Source organism: Rhinichthys klamathensis, unplaced genomic scaffold (genome assembly GCF_029890125.1).
Source record: "Rhinichthys klamathensis goyatoka isolate OS25496 unplaced genomic scaffold, OSU_Roscu_1.1 h1tg000281l_1, whole genome shotgun sequence".
Taxonomy (NCBI): domain Eukaryota; kingdom Metazoa; phylum Chordata; class Actinopteri; order Cypriniformes; family Leuciscidae; genus Rhinichthys; species Rhinichthys klamathensis.
This window is the reverse complement of record NW_026606800.1, coordinates 8071054-8090526: the sequence shown is the minus strand read 5'-3', so window position 1 is coordinate 8090526 and position 19473 is coordinate 8071054. Positions and strand designations below refer to the sequence as shown.

The 19473-nt window shown below is 40.1% G+C and overlaps 1 protein-coding gene across 2 annotated transcripts in view; it reads right to left on the bottom strand.

Moving 5' to 3' along the window:
* The window catches only part of hmcn1 (hemicentin 1), a 122999-nt gene that overhangs the window by 88188 nt on the left and 15338 nt on the right, over positions 1-19473 (bottom strand). For both annotated transcript variants that reach the window (XM_056269530.1, XM_056269531.1), the window contains exons 2-10: positions 13816-13886; positions 5444-5602; positions 5182-5304; positions 4259-4430; positions 4049-4155; positions 1899-2019; positions 1022-1285; positions 758-902; positions 70-191 (exon numbers count right to left, since the gene is read on the bottom strand). In XM_056269530.1, coding sequence (XP_056125505.1) covers positions 70-191; positions 758-902; positions 1022-1285; positions 1899-2019; positions 4049-4155; positions 4259-4430; positions 5182-5304; positions 5444-5602; positions 13816-13886 — 1284 coding nt within the window. The remainder of the gene's footprint in view (positions 1-69; positions 192-757; positions 903-1021; positions 1286-1898; positions 2020-4048; positions 4156-4258; positions 4431-5181; positions 5305-5443; positions 5603-13815; positions 13887-19473) is intronic.

Sequence of the window (19473 nt, the reverse complement as noted above, 5' to 3'; positions counted from 1 at the left end):
ATTGTAGCTTTAATGTTACTGATAATAACAGGCTATAATGTAGTTAAAAATGAAAGGTGACATTCTAACCAGAAACATCAAGGTAGGTTTGAGCCCGTCCTGTTCCGGCACTGCTGATGGCGATGCACTCATAAAAGCCCTCGTCCTTCAAGGACACCTGACCGATTCCCCATGATGCATTAGCAGACTCCCTAAAAAGATAATGAAAATGTAAATCCATATAAAATAAATCCCTTCCCAAATAAACACCCAAAGATTTAAATTATTAGACTATCAGCACTGGGCCCTTGAGCACAGGATTAAAAGAGCCTGCTAAGTGACCTAGTAACCAATTAACTATAAGTTCACTGGCACTTCAACACTATCATTTGAAAGCCATTTTCTACACTTATGTAGCATTTTTTCCACTTATAATGTTAGTCAAGGTTTCTACCTATAAAAAAAAAAACAGTATTCATTTAGATCTGAAGGATCATGTGACACTGAATATTGGAGTAATGGCTGCTTAAAATTCAGCTTTGACATTACAGGAATGAATTATACTTTAAAATGTAATAAGATAGAAAACAGATATTTTAAATTGTAATAATATTTCACATGATATTTTTTACTGTATTTTTTATTTTAAAACAAAAGCATAAGAGACTTCTTTCAAAAACATTTAAAAAAAAATCTTACCAACTCCAAACTTTTGAACTGTAGATCATGTCACTTTGCAAAACATGTCAACTACCCATCTACCATTAATTAGCATTACCTGAAAAGTTGGTCCACACCTACACGTAGTCCCTCCCTAGTGAAACGCAAGGTATAGGGGATCAGGCTATCCACAGAACACGTAATTGCCCCCTTCTGCAGGTAGTAACCCGGAGTGTGAGTGGGCATGCTAACTTTGGGCGCATCTAAAAAAAATGAAGAAAAAAACACACTAGTAACACAGACAGTAAAATTACAATAAAAACTACCAATATGATACTTAGATTGAATATCTTGTGGTAGTATCCATCTACACAAATCTGACCTGGCACAATGCTGGAGTAAGAGACACTGGACACTCTCTGAAAGAGGAAGCCATCACTGTCATAGCCAGTGACACGCAAAAAAAAGGCCTCTTTGGGCGGAACAAACTCTGTGATATTCCAAATGCTATAAGGGCGTCGCTCAGGGAAGTAGCGAATGGGCAGCGTCTTCATTACATCACCAGTGATGCTCAAGAGTTCCAGGCGGTCAGCACGAGCAGGAGGGGAAAGACCAGTGGTGTTTAGCAGGATGAAGGTAGGGATTCCTTTGAGTGTGTGTGAAAGAGTGCAGAGGTTAGAAAGGTTAACCAAAACATGTTTTAAATGCTCAAGTACACAGCCACTATGTTGACCTCATAAATTTGACAGCGTGTGTGGTCCAAACAGATTTTTTTTTTTAAAGAAATCAATACTATATATACAGCAAGGAGGATGATCAAAAGTGACAGTAAAGACTTTTATAATGTTACAAAAATTTCTATTTCTAATAAAAAAATAAATAAAGAATCCTGAAAAAAAATGTCATAATAGTTTCCAAAAGAATTTTCAACATTGATAATAATAAGAAATATTTCTTGAGTACCAAATCAGCATATTAGAATGATTTCTGAAGAATTATGTGACACTGAAGACTGGAGGAATGACTGTTGACATTTTTTAATTTAAAACATTAAAATAGAAAACTAATTTAAACTGTAATAATATTTCACAATATCACATATTTATTGTATTTGTGATCAAATAAATGCAGCTTGGTGAGCCAAAAGAGTTATTTCACAAACATTAAAAAAATCTCATAAAAAACTATTGAATGGTAGTGTACCTTCTATGACTTCAAACACCTTTAACTAACCTTTAAATAACCTTTAAATAACTCACCTTGGACTGGCCTGCTGGATGTCATTTTGAAGTCCAACGTTTGTTTTCGGGAAAAGCCTGCTCGGAAATCGATGGTACTGAGGCCTGATATACGGACTGAGTGTCTGCCCTCACTGGACGTCTGAGGTCAAATTGACAACACCACAAAGAAATAAACAAATAGAAAAGTTATTTGTATTTGTTAAGATAACAGCATTCAATTGTAATGATATAATTCGTTTTTCACATGGAAGAAGCCCAACAAAACTACTTTATGTTGACAGATTCACATAAAGTCAAGATCCAGATCATCTCAAGATCCACAGATACAGCACGCCTAAAATTCTTGAACATTAAGAATGACTCTCTTTCTTTCTTCACTTTTGGCAGATGGAGCAGTCCGAGTCATTTAAACATGATCCCTGCTGTTCCGTGCTGCCCTTTATGACTGTTTTGGTGCTGAGGGTCTGGCGTACGCTTGATGTTGTCTGCATCTCACTGCTCCAGGGCGAGCCATGGCAACCCATCCTTTGCTTGCATTCTTTTGAAATTACAACCATCCTAAAGAATTACCATGGGCCATGAAGCACTGCATGATATGACGCCAAGAATGATGAGGAGAAGATCCTGAAAGATTCCTCTGAGAGATGTAGAGGATAGGATGGGATATGGGGATAAAGGGGCATTCAAGAGATTCAAGGGAAGGCCTTCGCAGAGCAATTTACAGAAGATTAAGATTAAATTATATCCATCCATCCTGTTTTTAAAGCCTGTCTTGAATTAGTCCTGCCAAGTGAAATTCAGGCCAAACATTTACTAATCCAACCTAAAACAACCCTGAGGCAGAACACCCCGTCAGACGAGATGGTGGTCACAATCTGCATGCTTTCTGACAAACATTGACATTATTTAACATTATATATCGACATGCAACAGAACAATTTAAATAGCCAAATTATAAATAAACTTCATACTCAGGTGACAAGTGGTAACAAACATAACTTCCTCTGAACATAGCAATGCCATTTCCGGGAATGATGTAAGGGACAACAATTCTCTTTAAAGGTTGTATCAGCGATTTCAGGCCCAAAAAAGGCCCAAACATAAATGATCACATTCATCTAATCTTTCCTAACGATCCGCTAGCTGCCCGCCCCATAAGCAGGCCGTCAAAAAACACGTCTCAGTAGGCAGCCTAGGCTCTGAGATCTGCACACAAAAACAATTGGTTTCACCAACCACTCAAAACCAAAATAAATAGTGTTCCAACCAATCACCGACATGGCCTTTTTTGGGCCTGAAATCTCTAATACAACCTTTAACTTTCAGGAAACCCATTAAAGTTACGGTCCATATAAAAATATAAATGTTTTGTGCATTTTTTAATCAAATGAACGCAGCAGTTTTAAAAAAAAATGTAGTGACCTCAAACTTTTGAATGGTAATGGAATGTGTAAACTACATACATTTTCACACTCCTTTTTATCTGAGCATAGCTGAACCAAACCTGTTTGTCACAGGACAGATCATGGTCTAAGACAGCCAATTTCAGCACACATACTATTTACACGACTTGTGAAGGGAGGGAGGAGAAGAGGTCGTGCGGAAGAAGAAAATAAACAAACAGAGATAGGGTGGACTCTGCACGGATCATGCCAGACGAAGATCTCACCCCTCTCTTCAGCGCTAAAGTAAATTGAGGATGACATGGTCTCTCTTTACATTCCTCTGCACATAAATCATCAAGCTCTCCAAATTTAAAGAACAGCCATCCCGCAGATCGAGCAGTCTTTGAGAGGTTCCCTTATGTGTACACGAGCCACAGGGCACAAATCAATCAGGCAAAAATGTTGTTGTTTCATTTAACTGGCCCTTTGGGACTTTGTGTACCCTGAAGCAACCCACTACCCAGTGGGCTAATCAAAGGCCCATACAACAGATTCCACAACATGTGTAGAGCAACGACATAAATGACTTCACCACACAACCTTGGCCTTCAGTACCTATCCATCAATCAGCAATTCGTTCTTATTCTGAGGAGATAAAACAGACTAAAGCAATAACTTTACCTTTCTGGAAAGCCACCAGTTACAGTTAAATCATCTACAATGACACAAAAGATCTGTCAAATGTGTATGTGCATCTTAGTCTGTGATAAACCAGTTCATCACCTTTATGGTCCACATTCCTGGCGCTGGGTCTTTGAGGTTGAGGACTTTGGCAGAGTTTGGGATGTGAAGGAGCTCAGACAGACCTTCCTTCATCCCGATAAGTTTTCCTAGGAGCACAAGAAGTTCATGCTTCAGTTCTTCATCACTCTACACTATGTGTTGGTTCTGGGAAGACTCTAAACAGACAGAGGACAAAGATGTTCTCCTTACCCTGAGAATTTCGGATTTCGATGTTCGGTGCAGGGCCGCTTAAGGCAACAGTCACTTCCTTCAGGCTAGGGTCAAAGGGGATCCGCCAGGTGTTAGCAAGCCCGTTTTGGTGATCAGTCGAGAGCAAGTGAACCTTAGAGGACTGCACTGCCTCCTCTACCCATTTCAACACCTACAGTGAAAAGATTTTTAAAAAATGAGTAAGTTTGGATGGTTTGATGACGTTTATGGATGGCTTATAACTTCGATGTTTCTATGATTATTGGTCAGGGTTCTGGATCTATGGAAAAAGGACAGAAACAAGGTCCATTTAAGCTTAAGGATAGAGATATTGAACAAATCTATAGCAAAGGGCTAGGATTTTAGAGATTTTAAAATGACAGTACATTTTGAGAAGCAGTGCTTTTGGAATTATAACTCCAAATAAAGTATTTTGTGTCTTTTAAATATTTCAGTTTGTGTTTGATTCTAATGTCAAAATTCTGGAGGATCACCATCTCGACCGCATAAGAGGATTGATAGGAATTTTTTGGAACATCAAAAAAGAGCAAACTTATAAATCCTTGGTTTTCAGAGAACTATAAAACAGTATCCTGGACTTATGTTCATGTTACCATGCTCAAATTAAGTAAAGCCTTCATCCATGAGCATACTGCATAACTGGACCTCAAGCACCTCTATTTTCTATTTTCTAATCTTTCTAATAATTTGTTCACTCTGTCATCTAAGGTTATCGTCAAATACTGTATGGGGTGGTGTCTAGTGAATAAAAATCTGGCCTGGAAACCAAACCAGAATATTAAGAGATTTCATTATTACTCCTTGGAAATATTACAATAGCAGCAGTGTGCTATTCCCTGAAACACAAAGAAACAGCAAATTGACATTCTTTGGGTAAATCAAACAAGGCCAAGCAGTCTTACCTCATTGACTTGTTTCTTGTCGAGATGGAATACCTGTCCTGAGCTGGTAGAGGCAATCTCCTCATACACCTTATAGCCGATATGCGATCGGTCATCACAGTCACCGGTCAACACAAACACCACCTGCCCGCATACATACACACTGAACATTTAGCAGAAGCTTTTATCCAAAGTGACTTACAAATGATAAATATGTAATATGCTAATATGTAATGACCAAAACAGGCAAGATCTTTTAATAAAATCGAGAGAATGATTTGACCTGTGACTGTTTCTGCTGAATGAGCTGAAGAACGTCATGGGTCAACTTGTAGTCTTTTGATCGGGCATCCGTAAACACATAAATGTAGGACCCTGGTAGGGAGATTTCAAGGGCAATCTTAATGGCTCCAATGCTCATCTCTGGACAATCTCCACCTCCCTGAAACGATCCATAATTATTTGTCATTAAATCAACAATAATTATGTGGGGGGGAAAACACAAAGAGCTGTCTATTATTTTATTTATTTTCTCTATTGCTAGGAGACATAAAGCTTGAGTTTTTAGGGAGGACAAGTCACTAAGGCTGAATTTATTTAAAACACAGTAAAAACAGTAATATTGTTCAATATTATTTCAATTTAAAATAACAGCCAATACTCCCCGATCCAATAGAAGGTCACTTGATCCTTCAGAAATCATTCTGATTATTTGGTGCTCAAAAAACATTTCTTATTATTATCAATATTGAAAAGTTTTCCTGCTTAATATTTTTCTGGAAACCATAATACATTTTTAGAGGATTCTCTAATGAATAGAAAGTTCAAAAGAACAGGATGTATATAAAATAGAAATCTTTTGTGACATTATAAATGTCTTTACTGTTACGTTTGATTAATTTATTGCATCCTTGCTGAATAAAGGTAATCATTTCCAATCATTTCCTTTTGAACAGTAGTGTATATATATATATGATTTTTTCTGGCACATTAATTAGAACTTACAATTAATCCATTGTATTTTTAGTTAGCTACTCCAATTATCTGTCCATTTTCTTAACATTGCTGTAAATGGCAAATGTTGTCATTTGGAGACAGAGTGTTTCCTCAAAGGTTTCTTCCTCATTTATGTAGACATTCAAATTTGACCTTGCCACTCTTTACATTTATGCATTCTGGCATCCATCTAAAGCAACTTAAATTAAATCCAAGGTATATATTTGGTCAGTTCTTACATTCCCTGGGGGATCGAACCCAAGACATTCATGTTGCCAGAACCATGCTCTTCTGTTTGAGTTACAGTATTTCCTCTTACACTTGGCTTGCTCATTGTAACCCTATTTTTCTTTGCCTTTTATCTTTTTTATTTATCTTCTCTTCTCTGTCAAACTGCTTTGGAACAATGTGTATTGTAAAAAGTGCTGCACAAATAAATCAAAATTAATGTGAGTACACAGTCAATGTGTTCTGTCGATGACAGAACTTTGAGGAATCTTAAATTCAGATTCCTCAAAGGCAGATATTCATCTTAATTGCAACAAGTTGGAAAAGGGCAACGAGCAGGTCAGACAGCAAGTAGATTTGGCCTAATCATGAAAGTAGAAATGTACGGCATCATGTAAAGCTTGTCATGGGAGTCATGCCTGCAACTGATGTTGTCCTTGGAATGAAACGTGGAGCACAATCTTGGACCTAAATGGATGACTTCCAAGAGTTGTTAGAAAAGTTTCGTCCTTTTAACCGACATGGATAAAAGTAAACCGTTTTCTTATGTTTGTGTACATCAATGTATCTGATATAGGTATGTCTGTCTTTTCTCACATGGAGGGTTAAGATTCTTGTCTCCATGCATTCCAGGGGGCATGTGTCTAAATGAAACATCTGGAAGCGAGTGATCTTTACTTCTCTGTTCTTTACACAAACAAACACACACACACACACACACACACACACACACACACACACACACACACACACACACACACACACACACGCACGCACACACGCACGCACACAGCAGATAGCAAACCCAAACATAGAACAATGAAAAGATTGTAGGAAAGGTAGGTTGTTCTCAAGCACTGGAAAAGACATTACAAGCAAACAGTGATTTAAGTAATCAATCCCTTTTACAAACTCCAAACAAACTAGACCGAATCCTGCTCTGCTTGAACTTCTGCCTCAGAGAGAAAAAAAAATATTTGTGCCAATACAGAACTGCACTTAATCAGTGAGTCTGCATTTCCACTGCTTTGCCCCAAACAGCTGAGACAGATGTTGAGAGCGAGAAAAATACAAAGAAGATACTTTAGACTCATTCTGAGCAGACATTGCTTCCTTAATGGGGAGTCCATGTCAAACTGTTAACATGGCAATTCACCTCCGCAATCACATAAATTACAAACTAGGTCTGTCAATAATATAATAACGAGATTTAAGATTTTCAACCACTACATAGAAATATGAATGAACATCATAAATTAGTAAATTAAATATTGAATGTTAAATACGTTCAAAATTATTGGTTTAAAGATCTTTAATTAATATCTGTTAACTTTGAAATCCCTAAAAATGCATTTGGTAAAATCTTTTTTCTCTCAAAATTTCTTTGGACCCCGGATAACAATCTGGATCACTTGTGGCGCTTTTCCACTGCATAGTACGGTACGGCACGGTTCGGTACGGCACGCTTTGGCGCTTTTCCACTGCATGGTACGGTACGGCTCGGCTCGGTACGGCTCACTTGTGGCGCTTTTCCACTGCATGGTACGGCAAGGTACGGCTCGCTTCGGCTCGCTTTAAATCAGTGGTCACCAACCTTTTCAAGCCTAAGATCACATCCCAAGTTCAAATGTAAACCAAGATCTACCACTTGCAGAAAATTATGAAAAAACAAGGCCACAATGTAGTTCTACTTTGACATTCTTTGTTGCCTGTTAGTCACTAGCAAAATATTTATTTAACTATACAAATAGTATATAACTATACAAACTGTCAACTATAATTCAACATTTTCAACAGTAATAAAACATTGTTAAGTATATATCCACAGGCTTATTACTCATATATAAACACAATAATCAGTCAATTACAGGCTTAAGCCAATAATGTACTGTTTCATTTTCCCTTTTAAAACATAGGCTATTTCAAATCAAAATGGTAAGTGCAACTAGCATACAAAATATTATGACAACAGTCATCCTTCAATTCTTCAAAAATATTTTCACACAAATTACAGACCTACTACTATTCATTACCTCAATAATCAATCAATTACAGGCCTAAAACAGTCATGTACAGCACTGATTCTCTTTCCCTTTTCCAACAACATAAAACACAGATCTCCTTTTAACAATAGCCAATAAAGGGTTTTTCCCGGCTCTAAATGAGGCGGAGGTTGTAAAATCGTAACACTAGGGGGGTCCGGGGGCATGCCCCCCCGGGAGAAAAATTTGTACATTTTAAAGATAAATTCATTAATCTGGTGCACTTTGAGTCACTCGAATCTGTTGTTAAAAATTAAAAATAATCCACCTGCCAACCACCCATATTCTTTGATTTAGATATCTGCATCTGATCATCACATTACAATTATTCAATTAAGCATGATAATATGGTAACATATCACACTGAAGTAGGCTGATTTAAAATTAACATTTATTTAAATTAAAAGTTCTTCTTTTGGCAAAATTACATTTCCTTTATAGCCTAAACAGAGGCTTTAGCCTACTCCCTTTAAACTTAAATTGTCAATGTTTCATTTTTGAAAACACTCTTATCGGAATAATTTTTTGTACCTTTATAAAGGGCATTTTCCCCCTAATTTTATTTCATGTAGGCCTACTGGTATGCTCTAAATTTCATTTCGACAAGGCTGTTACCAAACAAATTAAATAATTTACATTGAAAAATTATAACTGTATTAAATGAGATCATGAGATTGTTTTGAATATTTTTTGAATATACAAATAAGGAATGTTGAAAAGAATGATACTTTGAAACCAAACCGCCAGTAGAAGCGGCAGGCGGCCGTCTTAATGAGCGAGTCATTGAGTCATTCATTCAAACGATTCGTTCAAACGGCTGATTGATTCAGAATGAGGCGGTTTAATAATGGGTAACGTTAATTGAATCTTTGACTGGAGCGATTAGGTCAAAACGCTGAATCATTCAGTGATGAATAATGGATGAGTGTTGCTGTGAGATGCGCTGGTTCTGTTGTTTGGAACTATTTTCGCTGCTGAAACAGAACAAAAACAGTAATTGCGTCTAAAAATGTAAGTAACTTAATTTTAACTATTTGTTTATTGAACTGTTATGAAATCAATATCTTGGTTTCAATCGTGCTTGCATTCAGGAAAACAGCACTCTGGTCGTGTGTAGTCTATAACGTTATATTGTTTGCCGCCTCATAATTGTCTATGCAGGAAAACCCCTGCAGATTTCAAACTAGCAATAGCCTACTCCCTCACCGTTGTGCCATCCTTTAGTTAGCTTGCGTATCGTTAGCTTGAAGAGCTTGATGTGAGCGTAGTGTGAAGTGGCTGAGCTGGTTAAAGCGTGAAGCCTTGTTTATACTCGACGCGTCCGCATGAGCCAAAAATGACGTCATTGTAACGGCGCGCGCGCCTCTGCATCCCCTAGACACGATTTACTACACACAGTAGGCTCACACATGGTGCATTTTTAATTAATAAATAATAAGGAATACAAATATTGGTGTTTTTTCTCTGATTTTGAAAACTCTTCGCGATCGACTTAAAATGCTTCCAAGATCGACTTGTCGATCGCGATCGACGGGTTGGTGACTCCTGCTTTAAATGGTACTACCTCTGTCGAGGTTCCAAGCGTACCGTACCGATACTAAAATGTGACGTTAACACACTGCAGATCACTGATTGGTCAGACAGAATCGTCACTACCAGCGTCATTGTATTTGCGAGACATCAAACCCGCTAGATTTAAATAGCCAGTAACAGCCACCGCTGTTCTTCACAAAGAACCGGCAAAAGTAATGATTATGAATATGTAAAATATAGCAAGGAGATATTTTAATTGTTTATTAATAAACAAGTGTTTTCTTTGTCGGCTAAGATGAAGTTGACGATGCTAACTCGCGATCTTCAGTAGCCTAGTGAATGCGCCAGAGAGAAATGCACATTTCATAAGGATTACATAAGCAGAGAGCAGTCTGTATGTTACGGGTGTGGTGCAGGCAGAGGAAGAGGCAGCAGTCAACAGGTCCAATTCAAATATAATTTACTCAAACAAAACAAGGATCACGGGAAACAGCAACACACCATACACAAACGTTACATAAACGAGAACCGACAAGGAGTGAGGGAGAACACAGGGTTTACATAGACAGAGAACAGATTAGGGAAACAAGGCACAGCTGGGGCAAATGAACTAGACACAGGTGAATAAACTAAACACTAACGAGGAGCGGGAAACTGGAAACAGACTGAACCAAATACACAAAGAACGGGGGAAACACAGGACACACATGTAACATAACGCCCCCTCCAAAAAGGCGCGTCCTCGCGCCGTATAACTTCAAAAGGGGTGGGGGGGCGGGCGCCCTGGAGGCTGACGAGGGCGTGGCCTACCCTGAGCAGGAAGCCTCCAGGGCGGAGCAGGACGTGCAGGAGGCCAGGGCGGAGCAGGACGTGCAGGAGGCCAGGGCGGAGCAGGATGTGCAGGAGGCCAGGGCGGAGACTTTCCCTCGGGCGGCCAGGGCGGAGACTTTCCCTCGGGCGGCCAGGGCGGAGACTTTCCCTCGGGCGGCCAGGGCGGAGACTTTCCCTCGGGCGGCCAGGGCGGAGACTTTCCCTCGGGCGGCCAGGGTGGAGACTTTCCCTCGGGCGGCCAGGGTGGAGACTTTCCCTCGGGCGGCCAGGGTGGACAGGCCACTTCAGGTGGCCAGGGTGGAGAGGCCACTTCAGGTGGCCAGGGTGGAGAGGCCACTTCAGGTGGCCAGGGTGGAGAGGCCACTTCAGGTGGCCAGGGTGGAGAGGCCACTTCAGGTGGCCAGGGTGGAGAGGCCACTTCAGGTGGCCATGGTGGAGACGCACCTTCAGGTGGCCTATATCCCCCCCCCAAAACTTTCTTGGGGGGAATCACAGGCTCTGGGACAGGCTCTGGGACGTGGACAGTCTCTGGGTGGGCAGACGGGACGTGGATCAGGTCAGGCTTGGGAGGGCTGGATGGGACCAGTAGAGAAGGCTCTGTAGGGCTGGCTTGAAGCTCAGGCTCTGGCGGGCAGGCGACGGGCTCAGGCTCTGGCGGGCAGGCGACGGGCTCAGGCTCTGGCGGGCAGGCGACGGGCTCAGGCTCTGGCGGGCAGGCGACGGGCTCAGGCTCTGCAGGGCTGCAGGGAAGCTCTGGGCTGGGTTCATGGGCTGTAGTTGATGTGTGTGCTGCCCACACACACAAAACAGCCACGGACACCACAATGAGCGCTGTGTCTTCCAGAGCAGACTCAAGTGCAGCATGAATGGGCTCCAGCGCAGGATCAGCGGGCTCCGGCGCAGGATCAGCGGGCTCTGGCTCGGATTGGCTGGACAGAACCAGCGGTGCAGGCTTGGCTGGGCTGGACGGAACCAGCGGCGAGGGATTGGCTGGGCTGGACGGAACCAGCGGCGAGGGCTTGGCTGGACTGGACGGAACCAGTGGCGAGGGTTTGGCTGGACTGGACGGAACCAGTGGTGAAAGGTCGGCTGGACTGGACGGAACCAGTGGTGCAGGCTTGGCTGGGCTGGATGGAACCAGCGGTGAGGGCTTGGCTGAGCTGGACGGAACCAGCAGCGAAGAGGGCTTGGTGCTGGACAGAACCAGCGGTGAAGAGGGCTTGGTGCTGGACAGAACCAGCGGTGAAGAGGGCCTGGTGCTGGACGGAACCAGCAGCGAAGAGGGCTTGGTGCTGGACGGAACCAGCAGCGAAGAGGGCTTGGTGCTGGACGGAACCAGCGGTGTAGAGGGCCTGGTGCTGGATGGAACCAGCGGCGAAGGCTGCTCTGGGCTGGACGGGATCAGTGGTGGAAGCTCTGGATCTATGCTGGACGGGACCAGCGGTGAACAAGTCTCAGCAGGATGAGACTCACGATTATGCTTCAACACCCACTGCACATACTTCACAAAGTTCCCCCGAGGCCCATCTCCGGGCAGGCGTGCCTTGGTCTCAGCATTGAGACCTGCCCGGAAGAACACACTGAGGCTGGTGTCATCATAATGAACATATGGTACTAAGTTCAAATACCTCAGTGTGTGGGCCTCGAGGGACAGATCCTCCTGGGAGAGAAGCAGAATCTCTACTGCTGCAAAATCCATTCTCTTCTCTTTTTCTTGGTCGGTTCTTCTGTTACGGGTGTGGTGCAGGCAGAGGAAGAGGCAGCAGTCAACAGGTCCAATTCAAATATAATTTACTCAAACAAAACAAGGATCACGGGAAACAGCAACACACCATACACAAACGTTACATAAACGAGAACCGACAAGGAGTGAGGGAGAACACAGGGTTTACATAGACAGAGAACAGATTAGGGAAACAAGGCACAGCTGGGGCAAATGAACTAGACACAGGTGAATAAACTAAACACTAACGAGGAGCGGGAAACTGGAAACAGGACTGAACCAAATACACAAAGAACGGGGGAAACACAGGACACACATGTAACACTGTAGTCTGTTTTCTTTCGTTTTGAATTGTTCTGTTTAAAAGTAGACGTGAGGCAAGTAGGCTACCTTATATGCTGAGTTTCGGTTCATTTATGAGACCAGCTACAGATCACACGCCGGCGCCTCCGTTTCCTATCTATCGTCTGCTATATTTACTACTTCTTATTTATTAAATCCAGGCAATTGGTTGATGAAACATTGATTAAAATTAAGATACAATTAATACAAAACGAAATTCAGGTTAAAGAAAGGGTTTGTGCTTTCTGTTGGATGTCTAAGTGAAAGTTTTAAAGCATCTTTTATTGCCGCTTTCAGAGCGCTCACGTCCGTAACATTGTTTTTTCCTAATAAATGCGAACACGAAAAATAAAATAAAATAAAATGAATATTTTATGTACTGTGGAGACTGAGAGCCAACCCTTCTTCATCCGGTGCGTATTTGCCTCCAAGTTTGTTTGTTTTTTAAGCAATCAGAAATCCGAGGGCACTGCTATAATCCCACCCACTTTGAAGCGGTTCTAACTGCAGTGGAAAACCAAACCGAGCTAAAGCGAACCGAGCCGTGCCGTGCTGAGCCGAGTCGTACCACGCAGTGGAAAAGCAAAGCGAGCCGAACCGTGCCGCGCCGAGCCGAACCGTACTGAGCCGTACCAGCAGTGGAAAAGAAGAGAGGAGAGTACATTGCTGACAAATCACAAAGGTGCTCATTCAAATCATTGTACCTGCCAGATATACTGAATGAATGAACCCATACTATTGTATACTATTATACAAGCCAAAGATGCCATGTCATGGGTGCAATACTTATAAAAAAAAAAAAATCAGTTTTGAACAGCAGAGTCACTATTCTCTATTGATTACAGTACAACATGTTTGCAGTCTTTATTTGGCAGTTAAGGCTCATTGGACTGAATATGGATTCAAATAGAGCTGTGATCAAACATGTCAACAATCCCAAAGCAAAGTGCATGAACTCACCTGGACGTAAAGCTCCCGCAGCTCATCCTGGAACTTCTTTGGATCTGTTGTTATTGTAATTGGTCCAATCTCTGCAGAAACACAATGATTGCTATTAGAGGCAAAAATAAGCTGCTGGATCATGGCCAAATGACCTCATAGATCGAAAGATAAAAATGGGTTCTGTTTTGTCCACACAGATGCTAAATATTTGTGCTGGCAGCCAGTGGCGGATGTCTAGCATCAAGGGTCACAGTTGAACCGGGGTGACAGGGAGCTTCCTGTTCAGTGCCAGAAGGTTTTCTGAGACCTAGAAAGGTCACAAAGATGCAGTGACAGAGAAATCTCATACATAGTGGCCAAAAGAGAGAACACTATTTTGTCTATTTAAACCATACTACACAGAGTTTGTGTCGCTTGTGCCCATATTACGAGCTTAAAGGCCAGACTAAGGCACAGATAAACTGTTATGCGAGTACATTTTAATAGTTTAATAATTGGACAAGGCAATATCACTTAGTTACATTTTAATTTATTTAATTGTGCAGTCCAAGTATAGAATTAATTGGCGTAGCATGCTGTGGTAGGTAACCCCGCTGGGTCTAACTGGCAGTGGCTCTGTTCTGAAAGACCAGCCTGTTCTTATTATGTTCCCATCAGCTGTTCTCCTTCATAATAGGAAAGACCTTATAACTCAGGTATGCTCTTCTGTCAGCGGCCGAGAGAGTCTGGCGTGAGGTCATTGTGCTGCGGTTGCCTGTGTCAGTGTGCAAGGCCAATGACTTTGTGTGCTGTTTCTAAAGCCATGTTGTCTCTGCTTTCCAGCTTTCTTTCTTTGTTCAAGGTTTGATGAGCTGTAAAACTGTTAAACATGTTTTTTCCCAAGGAAGCATAAAAAATAACTATAGTAGTGCCAAGACGACAGCCTGTACTGAACTTAACAAATCACACACAACATTCATACACATTGCAATCAGGCACATATTTAATAACACAAAATAGTCACATTAGTATGATTATTTTGTTAAACGCAGGGAGAATTTCAAACAAATAGTCTATAAAAGGGAAGCTTTTCCCAAACCACTCAGCAAATACATCCCTTTTAAATCAATTCAAAAGCATTTTACGTTGAAGAAGTCAGAAAGTGCATTAGAGTCCAAAAAATACAAATTTCTTGACACAAAAATTATAGGGGCTGTGCAAGAGAGACTCTAATATATTTTTGATGTATTCAGTATCTCTGACGTGTATTTTTATTTTGTATATATTACCATCTTCAGCAAATAAAAATGTATAACTGGTTTTCAATGGTTTGCTTTTAGTTTATGGTGAACAAAGAAAAACACTGTATAAACAAATGCTTGCAGAACTCTAAAATCTCCCTCGAGAGAGAGATCGGTTCAGAGCGACCATATTTTGGCAGTGTGAGAAACCCTTGAAGTGTAGAAAAAGAACATTTAGGCGATCAAAGCCGTGTTTAAGAGTAACAGGATAGTAATTTTGACTGCTGTGCATGCTGAACTGCCTTTCAAGTGAATGCTTTCATGAATGGAAAAGTTTACACAGTCCTGGGACGTTTCTCTCGATTACAGAGTTTTATCTTAGCAGCCTGGGCACTGGTCTTCTTTTACCTCTCCTCTGACCATCACAGTTAAGGGGAGCCTGGGCAAAAAGTACATGGAAACAAAAAAGAAACATGCTATGAGGGCTCTTAAATGCCAGTTGCATTTCCTTTGAAAAGGAAAATTAATGACAATTAGTTTTGGAAGACATTTAGGAGAAGGATGGTCAAAAGTTATGCATTTAAGATCATGGAGCATAAAAGAGAGGAAAAACCTTATAGAACCTGGGATCCGAAATTAACCATAATAAAAAGAAAGAGAAAGTGATATATTTAAGCTATTTGATTTTTGGTCAGTTTGGATCATTAAAATAAACAGCCCAAGCATTTTCTCATCATGAGACATGTTTGCAGTTACCATTTAACATTCAAGTGGTCATAGTTTGAGGAATCACATTTGCCTTGATCTTTTGAGAAAAAAAATCACAAAAACATTGTAAACTCCAGAAGTTTCAGAATTGCCTAATCTGCAACTATCTAACCTCAGACAGAGAACCTCACAAAGAGAACCTAGAACCTCACAAAGAGAAGCTATTAAACTAACAAACCTAGAAATGCTATCCCTATGCTCTCTGCCTTCTATTATTATTATTACAATATAATTTTCAAAAATAAAAGGTTTACTTCACTAAAGGCCAAATATCCGTCTATATGAGAAATTAAGGAAAACGCTTAAAAAGAGATGGATGGAGACTGGGAAACCACTGTGGAAGTTGAGTTACTAACCCTCCACCACATCTCTCCTGCCAAAGACCAGAGAGTTTATATAGTTGTGGAAGCAATCATATTAACAGCCCTGAACATTTGTTTTCATCTCTTTTATTCCAGCAATCAGAAGAATCTGAATCAAACTCATTGGGCCCTATGAAATGGAATGATTAAGAGCATCAGATGCTGTTTATGCTCCAGGGATAAACATGTTGCATTTATTAAGGGGCACTGACCACAATGACAATGTAGATGCTGTGGCACTTTTATGAGATCATCCTCTCTTTTTTTAAATGTTCAGATAGAAGTCTTTCTGTAGCAATTTCCTTTACATCTCATTTTGTTGGTAGATCCAAGATGAGACATTTGATGACCATATTTATGTATTTATTTTTTTGGATCATATCTTTAGAACCCTAATGGCTACAAATAAAATTATTATTTCCCCTGAACCATTCAGTCCAACCCGACAAGATGAAAATCCTCGATTTCATTTCTGCCTATAAAATTGTCCCACCATTTTAGATTTTCTTAAAAATCTACTTTTTCAAATTCCCCCTAGGCCGTTAGTCTGATCTTCGCCAAAAATAGGCACACAGCAGCTAGGGACAGTGCTGGCAAAAATGTATCAAAAGAACTTTGATTAACTGAAGTAGAAGTTAATTAATCGGCTGCTGAACGCAATATCCAAGCTTAACAAAACTTGACACACAAAGAAAACAGGACATTCGAGGACACACACACAGTTTTGTAAAATTCCGCCAATAGGGGGTATCCAGCAGCGAATCAAATTTCAGCGGCTAACAGCAAATCTGAACGGCCTACTGTTATGAAAATCAATATATTTGTACATTGTGTGAAAACACAGGATAAGGACTCTTTTAAGCCTAATGTTTTTCTATCAGTTTCCATCCCTCTGATTGGAAATAGATTCATAGATCTAATTCATTTGTATAACTGTATAATTTGTATACTGCTGTCCATTTAAAATGAAAAGACCATTTTATGTCTTTGTCACAATAATAATAATTATAATAATAAAGTGCCTTGAGATAAATGCTTCAGATAAAAAAAAGTTTTGAGCTGCAAATCTTCACATTCATTTAAAATTGTCCTGTGCTCCTGTCCAAGTATTTCATCTAAATTTAAATGTTGAATATGAGTCCACACATACACCACATCTATTTTGATCAAACCCATTCAATTGGATCTCTAATCATTCACATGGGCTATTGGTGCGTGGACCCCGATGATTTCTGCTTGCGGCTATATTTATAAATTGTAGTTACATGAGTCAGCAATCGAGTCCAAAAATAACATAATGAATACACTAATTACTAACAGAATTGACATCATGTACTGTTAAACATGTGAAGGAAATAACAGTTATAAAATGTTTAAAAACATCAGCTGACAGCAAATATTCAGCATCTTGCCAGGAAACTACCAAAACAGTAAGCCTTTGTAAGAAAGGAAGAAAAAAAGATGACAGATGAAAAGGAACAGTTCAATCTGCGCCGGGATTGCCTCCACATCACCACAACCAGTGTTCAGGACAAAATCACAAAACTCCAAACCCTAGAGTGATTCATACATGCTGAAGCATGGAGTATGGAGACAAAAAAAAATAAAAGCAATTTAGCTGACACTAAAGCCTTCACATAAGATATTTACAAATTATGTGTTAATGATATAGAACAGAAGCAAGCTATTGATGACAACTTCAGAATGCAAGGACTACACTTGATTCAGGGGTCTAAAAACCAATCTGTTTCTAATTTAGGCCCGTAGCATGATTGGTTTGGACTTGGGTGTATGTCATTGGCTAAGGAAGGCTTAGGGTTTCCAGTAGGAGCTCTCTGGAGGAGAGTCCAAAACTTGATTGACACCTTAGAATGGCTGTTGATGCGAAAGCACCCCATAAAACTGTCGAAACAGGTCAAGATTTTTCCTTCAGTATGTGACTGCAGCTGCTGCCAGCACAACAAAAAACAAGTTGTGTTGTGAACTTTTGCAGCGCGTTTCTGTATTTGGATGTGTTGTGAGTATTTGGAGCACACATGTGTTGTGAAACTGATGAAGATGTTTTCTTAATTTGCAGGTGTTTTTCTATTTGCATGTGTTTTCTTCATTTACAGCGCGTTGAGCTCTCTCGGCCACCGTACAAAAGCCATTATTCCCCCCAAAGTACGTAATCAGCCATTATACACCTATATACAAGATGAGGGGGGAATATATGAGGGACAAGATTTCTGAAGTAAAAAAAGTTATCCAAAAAACTTGCATTGAAGGAGACATGTGTAGGAGACTTTTCACAGAGAGTTGGGAGGTGGGCTCTTTTGTCAATTTGGTTCAGTAAACAACCACCTAGCAGCCACCCAAAACACCCTGGCAACCACAAAGAACAACTTACAATACCCTAGAATCGTGGCAAGTTATACATGGGCAAGCACCACAAAATGTGTTCAGAAAATACACAAATCTACTTTAATTCTATTGTGTTCCAACTGAGGAACTGCAAAAGCATTTTTAAAAAGTCGCTTTCAATTGATATACTACCTTTCAAAAGCTTGAGATGAATAAGATTTTTTAGGAAATTAATACTTTTATTTAACAAGGATTAAGTTGATCAAAACTGACAGTAAAGACATTTATAATGTTACAAAAGATTTCTATTTGAAATAAATGCTGTTCTTTTTAACCTTCTATTCAAAGAATCATGATTTTTTTTTATCACCGTTTCCACAAAATCTTAAGCAGCACAACAGTTTTCAACCTTGATAATGATAAGAAATGTTTCTTAAACACCAAATCAGCATATTAGAATGATTTCTGAAGGATGATTTCTTTGTCTTTCTACCTCAATAACAAACTAAGGGATATGTCTTTAAAATGCACAAGTAAACCTCACACAAGTGGGAAAGGTACATTGAGCAAAATGTTCTTCCCAACATGCACTGCTGCTGGATAATCAGAAGGTTTATTGACAGTGAGCGTAAGAGCTAAGCCCTTAGGACAAGTCCGGCTGTCTAAAAGTCTCTTATTTGACTTTTTACTCAAGATTTGACTCAATATTTAACCCATATTTAGAAGAGTTAAAATAAGTTATAGGAGGAGAGTAAACTTTACACACAGTTTATGTCATACCATGTTCAAAAAAGTTAATAATAGTTTCTTGGTCCTTTTCTTGAGCAATGCTTCACTATAAATCAGCTCATCTCAGCAACATATGAATGGTATCTACATAACATGTGGCTTCTATTACTCTCAACATACAATAATTTAAAAAGCAGAAACATTGGCTGCAATGTAAGACTGCTGGCCCTAACATATAGAGTGGTGGTTGATGC